General features: G+C 54.0%; 1 protein-coding gene across 1 annotated transcript; it reads right to left on the minus strand.

The window, feature by feature from the left end:
• Window positions 1–4,578: 4,578 nt before the first annotated feature.
• Window positions 4,579–6,195, minus strand: MRS44_008836 (uncharacterized protein; the record flags this gene model as incomplete). The annotated part of the gene is made up of 4 exons (XM_046273863.2): window positions 4,579–4,607; window positions 4,678–5,010; window positions 5,106–5,286; window positions 5,461–6,195. The coding sequence occupies 4 exons, from the start codon at window positions 6,193–6,195 to the stop codon at window positions 4,579–4,581; spliced, it is 1,278 nt and encodes a 425-aa protein (XP_046132289.2).
• Window positions 6,196–10,320: the final 4,125 nt, after the last annotated feature.

The following is a 10,320-nucleotide window of genomic DNA, read 5'->3' on the forward strand; positions in this document are numbered from 1 at the left end:
TTATTTGAAACTTATCTATAATTTTTGAGTAGACTTGGATTACCTCTTTGCTGTTCCCACGTCTTGTTTATTTCTTCACCCGCGTGGGGAGTCGTGCTATGAGGGTCCTCCACATCTGAAGACGGTCCCGCGGCAGAGCGAGGAAAGTAGTTATCCGGAAGTTAAGATGGATGGTTGCGTTCTCGACAAGAATACTTTTCCGGAGGTCGAAAGAGACTGAAGAGGGTTGGCGCCCAGGTCAAGAAGGAAATAAGATGCCAGAACATCAAGAGGGTAACCCGTCTCCTCTTAAGGATAATGAATAAATTAATAAAGGTCTTTATGAAATAATATAATAATTTAGAGTATTTTCATATTTTTATTATAATTTATTTATTATATTTAAGGAAGATGAGTTTACGACTGTGTGGCGGGGTCGGCAAAACATGCAGACAAGCGCAAACACGGAGACGTCATCAAAGTGCCAACAGGGTTGGATGACAGGTTTGTGTGAGACAATGAAAGTGATACAGTAAGTGAGACAAAACTTCAAGCACGTTTATCTTATCAAGAAGCAGGGTGCGGTCACAGGGTGTTCATTAATTTACAGTGGTTTGATGTCAACCACAGCCTTGGCTTGGTGGTGGTGAGTCGGCACACTCATGAGGAAGCAGATAATCGTCTCAGTACCAAGAACCTTTAATTACATGACAAGTGCAACCTTTCTATTACCAAATACAGTGAGAAGAGCACGGTATGAGATACATCATGTACCTACCAAACTGTAGGCGAGAGGCATCAACTCTATCTCATGGCAATGCCGAACAATGCACACTCCCCCGGGCCGTTTTGCTTGCATCCTCCAATTGTCAACGGCTTCCAACCCTCAAAGGGGCAATTCACCGTTTGGAATCGGCACCTGGTAGAGATGATAGAGCTGTCCCTTTTGCACTCGAGCACATGGGCGTCAAGGGCTGCAGGTCAACGGTCATGAGCCGCATGGCCCCCTGCAAGCCGCGGCCGCCTCATGTTTATTCAGACGACAGCCGCATATCGCAACGTTTTGCAGCTGACCCTTTTGAGATAGAACAACCGTTTATTGCAATCTGTCACAAGGTCATGTTGCTCTGACGCAAGTTGGTGTATGAACCCGCTCAATGCTGAAATTCAACAACGTCTGGTCAAGGGCCATCATCAGTATATGGATACCTTTCGGCGACCAAACTGCAACAAGAGCGTCCGAACCAAACGGCACCCACACTGCAGGCATTACAATCCGCTTTGACTTTGAGACAAGACCTGCCAACCCAAACAAGCTCGGCTCAAAGACCCTCAGCACTCTATTCCAACACGAGCCAACAAAACCCCACGCCCCTTGCAAGGCCCTTACCACGCCGTAACCACAACGAGATAAAAGCCGGCGTGCGCGCCATGGATCCCAGGTCTTGTGGTGCATCAGCGTCTGTGTGTCCTGGGGCCGTTTTTTTTCCTCCAACGGTGCTTGTGGCCCCCCCTGGTTTACTTTTTTTTGGGGGTGCGCGAGAGTGGGCTCGGCCCCGTCCGTCCGTGAACCGCGCCGTCGGGTTTTCGGCTATCGACCATGAATTTTTCTGCTAGGCTCGCCTTGGGATAGATGCGAGTTTACTTCACGTCATGGGCTTGGTGGTGGTTGCTGCATGTGATGGGGAGGAAAAGTATCTGGTAGGGGAGAGGTTGTAGGTAGGTTATAGTGGTTGCAGCTCGTCTATTGTTCTACCCGTATATCCGTACTGCCGTATCCATAGATCGGATCACAATTAATGCCACAGCCTTGTTGCTCGGTGTGCTATGAAACACGTCTACCTTTAAATATCGGTTTAAATATTGCTTTGCAATTCCTTACCATGTTCTAGACAAAAGCCCTTGCCGTTGAACCAGAGCCTCGTCCCTGCACATTCCACCGTCAACGCCTCATGTCTGTGACGAGTGTGGTTGTAGTCACCTCACGTCGTACAAAAAACCACGGGTTAAAAAAAGAACCCGAATGTTTGTGTAACCCCCTAAAAACCCCCATTTAACAATGTTCACACCCGTCTCAGCCTGCTTGGTCAAGTCTCACACCACAGCCAGAGTCGGGGGCTCGGCCGAGAAACCGCACAAGTCAAGTTCCATTCATGTAGGTGCCTCACTCATAAGCTACCTATTAAAAAAAAGGTCACTTCTGCACCCTGCAGATTCCTCGTTTCGGAAGAACAAACTAACTACCAACATACATATTTCTCGACCGGTCGCGCGCCGTCTCTAAAAGAGCATAGGCCGGACCGTGTGTCCATGCAAGGTCCGCAGTTTGCAGCATGTCTTGTTCTTGTCTCTCTGCTCGTCCTTTGACAACAGCGGCTAAATTCTCCTAGCGCTGGGGCTGCCGGGACACCCCCTTGTCCATCCGCAACGGCGTCACACACACTGCAACTGGACACGCACGCACACACTCACTCACTCATTCGGGCTGGGCTGGCTCACACTTGTTTTTACCGTCGCTATGGCCTTGGTAAAGTTGGTTCCGTCCTTAATTTTTTTTTCGGCCTCACACGCCCCCCTTGTTAATCTTGTATTTTTTGTTCTTTTTTAATTCTTCCGGCCAAGCATCGCAGTAGCTTATCTGCATGCGTGCGTGTTTTGGTGGTCAAGTTTGACAAGAGGGGGAGACCCGACATGCGCATGTACCGCACCCACAGACTGATGGAAGTCAATCGGCAATGCAATCGTGGAGCATTCATGGATGTCGGGCCGCTCGCTTCCCGTGTGTGTGCGATCTCCTTCCCGTCCGTTTCTTTAATAAATCATCAACTGCATTATCGTCGTTGCACATATCCCGCCCCTTGCCCTTGTCCTTGTCTTGATCCCCCAAATGCCGGTGTTTAGACCGTACGATATATGTGGGCTCTCGTCTCGTGTCGTGCGTGCGTGTCTTGTCTGAGATCCAGATGCCTCTGTAGGAGAGATCCCAGCTGCAGATCCTCCCGGCGAGATGGCTTCGATCCATCCTCATGGATGCTATGTTATGCTTGCTGCTCACTAACAGCGCACACGCCCACCCTCCTTCTCCTCTCTCTCTCCTCGCCAATCTGTTTAGATCTCCTCCACTTGGCGTTGCGTGCCTCACCAAGCGATCAGACCACCCTTCGAAATCCTCACTATATCCGTACACGGAACCACGCTGCGCTAGCCCAGGCGCCTTGTCTTTGTGTAACCCGACCTTTCCTTAACCTTGCCTTGCCCTGCCTGCCCATCCCATCCCCCATCCCTGGCCCTGCTTTTCGCACCCCGACTATCTCGTAGCCGCCTTAGCGTCTGTCGTACAACCGCAACCTCAACCCACCCCCTTCCTTTCTGTCCTCTTGCCTGCATCCGCATCCGCCTGCTGCCTACTGCGTCTGCCTGCTTCTTGCCGTGGTCTTGGTCTTGCATTCAGGGGACCCCGGGGCACGCCACCCACGTCTCCCAAGATCTCACATCGACAATGTCTTAAACCGGTACTCAACGACACAAGGTTGACTTGTCACAACCCGACACGACGGTGCCCCTTGTCTACTGAGGGAAGCCAGCATGCCATGCGATGCCATGTGCTGTGCCTGCTTGTTGCTACCCACAGAATATGCATATCGTGTTCCAGTGACACCCGGTTTGCCCTGACGCCTTCAAGTAATATAGCTGCAACTCTCAACATGCTCCTCCCTCCCATCATTTATATCCAAGATGTCCATAGTAAACATTATCTCTCGATCTCATCAGTCTGTCAGTATTCTTCTCATTGATTTACAATACCATTGTGGCATTCTCACAAAGATATCTTTGTCGCCACCAAAGCCTCTTCCTCTTCGACACACATCACATCAAGTTACTCGGGCAAATTTTGCTTCGCGCATCAACAATCCTCTTTGCTATAATGTTGTCGTTACTTCAGCTATGGACATGTTTCTTGACAACTATGGTGTCGATTGCTTTAGGGCACCCATAGTGCCTCGTCAGGTTCGTGACAGTCCCCTGGCCGCTTTACACAAAAAACTGGGCTGATGATATGAATGTGCGTACGCAGCTGTCGCCACATCTCGCAGAATCATCTCGCGGCTCTCCTTCATCATATGCCACCATCATCCATCTCAAATGCAGATAACAAAACCGCGCCAAACCCCCCGCCTCCCCCATGCCGCCCCTTTAACCAGCCACCGAATGCTCGTGAACTATAAAAAAAAGCGTGCAAAACAAAAAAATGTCGAACTCCCAAATATTGTCTTGGGAAGGCATGTGCATACGTAAAACTCCAGAAAGCCAGAAATGAGAAAAGGTCTGGGCAATCAGACTTGGGCGGGGAAAACCTCGAGACGCAAGAGCGTCGATCGAGATGCTACCCAAGCTGAAGCAGAGGGTAATTACCGAGTAAAGGGCTCCTATGCGAGATCTCTCCGTCTCCTCAAGGACTGCGATGACCGCCAGGCCTCTTGGAGCGGAGAGCACATAGAGGTGATGAGGTCCATATAATACAGCAGCGGGTATTCTTTTTCATCTCGACTTTTGGTGACTTTCCTCCTCTAGAAGCCTGATCCTTGGCCAGTCACTCCCTTAGTGGCTGGGGGGTTGTCCTCCGTTTGCTAGGCTGGGTTAGTGCATGGGGTCAAGGGCGGCAGCCGCTTCAGGCCGCCGCCAGTCTGTGCGACGTACATTGATAAGAGATGCCCTGGCTAGGCTGTGCGTAGGGCGAGTGAGGCTGATAGTTGGAATACATGTGGTTGTTGTAATCGGGCAACGGCTGTTGGGGAACAGGTGCTGTGGGAGGAGGAGGATACTGAGCAGGCTGGTAGCCGATAGGAGGCAACTGGACTGGTCGGCTTCCGGGATAGGTTGAGGTCGGAGTGCCGTCGGGGCCTTGAGGATCAGGTCCTCCGTTCTGAACTTGTGCTGCGGCCGCCGCACGTTGACGCTCCTCCTCAGCCTTTCGCGCGGCTTCCTCCTCCTTCTTCCTCTGCTTCCACTCCTTTCGAATCTCTTTGAATTCTGTAGCCTGTGTCAGCCAAGTCCGTCTCAGACATGCCGTTTTTGAAATTTCCTTGGCCTAGACGCGCCGGAATTTCAAGCCACGGTAAACTTACCCTCAGGAGTGCGCTTCTGTCCGTGGGATTGCATGGTAACATGAGCATTAAGGTGGTTCAGTGTGCCGTAGGCCTTTTCACAGCCATTCCAACCGCACTTGTACATTCGCTCAATCTCTTCGTATCGTCGTCGAGGTCGCTTATGCTGCTGCGCACCAGGAATGGGCACGAAAGAGTAAACCTAACAATCAACCAAATTAGTCACAGCTCCAAGAGTGGCGTCGAAGAATGGCTCCAGTCTCGCAACTAAACGCGCCGTTCCCAGCACAGAATGCTCCTTCACGGCGCGAAACGCGCCAATCCAACTCCAACCCTGTCTTCATCTTCATCTTCCTCGCTCGCAGCGCAAACGTACCTGATTGGGCCTGGCAGGGGGCGGCGCCGAGGCAGGGTTTTGAGCGTAAACAGGGTGTCCGGGTGTCAACGGCGCACCGCCGTGATGCCCATAGCCCGTCCAGTCCGGCCGCGGCTGTGCATACATGCCACTGCTGGGATGAGAGTAGCTGTGTGTCATGTCCGGAGCGGGCGCATAAGGGGATTGCTGCCCGTAAGAGGCGTAAGTCGGACTCGGCGCGGCGATGGACGGATCTATAGGAACATCGTTGTCAGACTTGACCGGGTGGGCTTGATGGTTTCGCCCATCCTGCTGGGGCATTGACGGACTGTTCTGTTGTTGCGCCATACCTCCTCCGCTGCTGGGGGTGCTGGCAGGATGGTATGAACGCTGGATGTGGTCTGGAAAAGATCCGGATCGGGCTGACTGAGGATAGACGCCGTACTCGGAGGTGGGAGTGCCCGAGGTCGAGTAGTTGGCTTCCTGCTTGACAGGATATTGCGCAGCAGATGCGTGATCTGCCGTCGAACCTTCAGAATTGGTGTCGCCGAAGTTGCTGGGATAGGGCGAAGGCAAACCTGACTGCGAGTACTCGGGTGCACTTCGTTCCATAGAGATGGGAGAGCTGAGGAGCGCGTCCACGGTCACCTCGGAGCCAAGTTTGGAGTGGTGGTGGTTGTTTGTGCTTGGTGAAGAGTGCAGCGATGCGCGGTGGTCAACAAAAGTATGAGGTTGCTGTGTTGGCACCAGGAACATGCTACAACTCCACGGCAAGAGTGATAGGGCGATGGCCGGCCAGGTTTAGCTCCAAAGCCCGCGTCAGGTTGGTGTTTGATCCAGCAACAGGGGAAAGAAGGGCAATGGCTGAGCGCTTGCAAAGAGACTTGCGGCGGCGCGGCGGTATATGTTGTTGGCGGCGGTAGTAGTAGCGCCGTTCGCGAGACCAAGGGTTGGATTATGGTTAAGTGCGTGATGCGAGCACCTAGGCCGAGTCCTCGGGCGCGGATCTTGCTGGGGAGGGGAGATGGGGATGGGGGGATGGAGCCTAGGGGGCAAGGATAGTCTCGTTCTTTCCACGATCACAGAGAGGTCGGGCTAAGTCGTCGGCACTGCTTGGGGAGCGACACACTAATATAGTGCGTTGTTGAAATCGGACTGGTACGGTGGGCTCTGCCGGATCCAAGAGGGTCTAGCGCATCAGGCCCCCAGGTGCTAGGGTGTGCCAAACTGTATCTTCCCACAATACACTGACTCTTGTCTCTTCTGAGCGAGTAAGTCCTTGCAGGGGGGAGGGGTGTGTGTGGACGAGTCTGCGCGAGAAAGGTTCTGGCAATGACGGAGACGTCGAGCGTGTGCGGGACCGAAAGAATTTTATAGGGTCCCAAGGGGAAGAAATGGATGACGGAGAGATGGGGAGGATTCGGTCCTCCGCAACAACCTGGGGGCGAAAAGGGCGTCAGTCTCTGCTCTGGTGGGACCAGCAGGCAGGGTGCGCGCGCAGCAGCAGAAGCAGGAGCAGCAGCTTTGTCAACCCTCCGAGGCCCAGGGGGACAAGACAGCAGGTACGTCTGGTTGGCTGGTAACGGTCTGTCGGTGCTTGGGTCCAGAGTGGAAGATGCCGAAGAAAACGGAGGCGAGGTGCAAGCAACTTGGCCAGGCCAGGCCTACCCAGTGCAGTGGCAGTGGGATTTTGCGCTTATCGAAAGCTGTGGATAGCGTAGCGTAGCGTGCGTGGGCTGGCTGGTCTGGTCTGAGAGAGGGGCGTGCGAGTTCGCGCAAGCAGATGAGAGAGTCCCAAGTCGGGGTATTTCCGTGGTAGCGCGAGCAGATGGTCGACTTAGTTCACAGGCCAGAAAATCTGCTGGGTCGTGGTCGATCGTTCTGCCGAGGGTACCCCACGTCGACCGGTGCCGGATCTGCCGCTGACTCGTGCCTCTGAGCGAAAGCGGCGAGCAATTACGAGAAGGAACAGCTGCCCAGGGAGCAAAGGGGGTGCAGCGACGACGTCGAGATGAATGAAGGAGGCGAGGTGAAGTGGAGGTGAGAAAAAACGGGAAGGCCACGGGCTGGCAACTGCGTTTTCCTGCCTCTGGTTAGACACACAAGAAGAAATTGGAAGGCCCGGTGTGAAGGAGCCCAGGAGAGGAGCAGACGAACGGGAGACCCCTGTCCCCTGTCGTCCTGCTGCGTCCTGCGACCTGCTGGCTGGGTAGTGGTGGTGGTCTCTGCTCTCATCAATCTCCCCTGAAGGGGGCCAGGTTCATCACTCATCACACACGACTTGTGGCGGAGGTGCGGTGCGGTGCGTTGCAAAGGGGATTTGCTACTTGGGCAGCCAAAGGGGGAACCAAGGTGTGCCAGTCAGATGCAATCTGTCCATATGCTCTGATCTGGAGGTTTGTCGGCGGTAAGGCGCATTGCCTTTCGGTGCTTCCGCCTCGGTGAGTCCCATCCCACGGGCATCTGGACGCGTCCTGTCTTCTGGGGAGGTTACAGACTTCTGAGCACGACTGCAGCGCAACCTGCGAGGGCCATCACGAAGCCGGCACAATGGACAAGGTGACCGGGGTGTTGCAGGGGGGTGGTCGCCGCGTGCCCTGCGCTCTCTGCTTCAGAGTCCCCACATGGCGAACGACCCCGTACTGGGCAAAGGGCTCGAGGAATGCCCACGGGAGGTCTCCTCCACCGGATACAGTGCGTAGAGCGAATCCCTGAGCTGCGGCAGCAGATCTGCGGCCTTTTCCTTGGGTCGAGCCCAATCAGACGCCCAGGTTTGCAGAATGGCTGGTTCCACCACCGAGGAGGCGTCCAGGATCAATGCAGCTTGTGGCTTGGCTTCAAGGACCCCAAAGAGCAAAGAGGGGTCAGGCAGGTTAGTTGCCGATTTTCCAGCTTGTCGCCTGGGTACCAATGGGCGAGGACCTCGATGAAGGGGAACGGAACGGGGTTCGGGTGCGCGGATTGCCACGGTGCGTGTTCAAGGCAAGGACCGCCGATGAAGGAGAGAGATTGCGAGTGTCCCCTTGTGACCTAGACTGACTCAGGGCAGGATACCGAGACCTGGGCAAGGTATGTTGAAAGCCGCAGAACGTGGCGGCGAGACCGCGAGGGTGTGAAAGAGCCCGGCGTAGTGGTTCTCAGCAGACGCTAGTCGCAGTCGCGCGCGAACCAGACTCGACGATGGATCAGAATATTCTCCGCGACACGACTGTGTAACGAGCGTTTTTGCTATGCGCAACCCACGCCCGCCAGCCTGATGAACCGAACCGGCTCGTTGCTGATGTGCCAATGTGGAATCGGTGGAATCGACGACTGTTGACGTGCATGGATGGACGGACATCTACGTCGTTAGCAACTTGAGTGCCGGCGCCGTTAGCCGGCCCAAGTTTCCGTATCCCCTCCTTCGTTGAGTTGGCTTCGAGCGGACGCAGCCCGTAGCTCCAGTTCAGCCCTAGAGGTGGTCAGTCTGGCTGAGGTCGACGGGCGCTATGTGATCCGGTCTTCGGGGAAGATGAAACGGTTCCAGGGCCTGTCCTTGGAATGGAGCTGCCATCCTCTCTTGTTTTATGCTTGGCCTTGTTAGCAGAACCTACCTCTCTGTCCTTAGTGGAATGAATCATGGATGGGTGACAAGGGATAGTACCTACGTTATGTACTTGGGTGTTGAGGAGCACATTGTGTCTGGGCAAGCCAGAACGCATCACAGACAATGATGAGTGGGCAGAACGCAGGGTCATAGGTCTTCTTAAAGCCGAGAAAGGAAAACAGTTTTCTTCTAGACGGAACAAACTCGCATGGAAAGTTGATGCAAGGCTCAAACTCTCATCAGATCCAATCTGACATTAGCTTCTCGACCGGCCATGCACGCGCAAGGCTGATGGTGAGCTCGGTCCGTTCACATAACTCATACCAGATAATTATCAATCTTTCAAGCAATTTACTTCCGTTTCGTGGCACGGGTTACGGTTGTTGCATCGTTCAGAGCTCGGAAGGAACAGTTGTTGCGTAACTTCCAGGTTCCTTGTGTGCTGCGCATTACAACTGACGATGCCAACCATGCTTGAGACTTGCACCAAACACACGAAAAAAATATTTTGCGAATTGCTCAAGAACGCGAATGCGCAGCCAATCGCATTACAAGACACATCTTTCCAGTCTCCTTCCATCATTCCTGGTTTTGCCACTTTGCACCAGCAGCCTTACACGGCATCGCAGATGAGTGCCGCTTCTTGGCTTTGATTGATCTGTTCCCCCCGTTTCCGGCACCCTGGCACTCTCGACGTCTTTCTGGTCGAATGATCGGTCCTGGAGTCTCTAGGGCCCAAAGATCTCAAGCGACCCGAATGTCTGGGAAGAACTAAAGGGGGCTTGAATGTCCTAAAGAGGCACAGCCGGCCCATCTCGTTGGAGTCTACCAAAGGTAATTAGTGGACTGCCCTACCTTAGCCTCCACTGGTACCTCGACTCACCCGCCTGTTCGTCAGTGCAGAACAACGCATCGACAACTGCATCGGCCGCTTATACCAAAGATCACAGCCGTTGACGAGCCTGCATCCTCGGGTTGCTCACAGAGCCTGTCAATTCCGCCGCACCACGCCGCAATGCATCAACACGGTGTCTGACAACATGCAGATGCCTCACATGACGAACCAATTGACGGTCAGCGTTGCCCAATCAAGCATGAATTGGGCGGCAAGCCCACAATGATGCAAGTGGGCAGGGGAAGCCAGGTGAACAAGCACAGTACATACCATCCATCGCCTATCACACGCCGTGCCCTGTGTTGCAAGGCTGGGCGATATCAAGCACCATATCAGGGTCATCGGACCCAAGCCCCAGCTCTGCCATCCTTCACCCTTGACCGCATCCCATCCGCCCTGG

This window comes from Fusarium solani, assembly GCF_023522795.1.
Source record: "Fusarium solani strain SB1 chromosome Unknown bctg00000005, whole genome shotgun sequence".
Lineage (NCBI taxonomy): Eukaryota > Fungi > Ascomycota > Sordariomycetes > Hypocreales > Nectriaceae > Fusarium > Fusarium solani.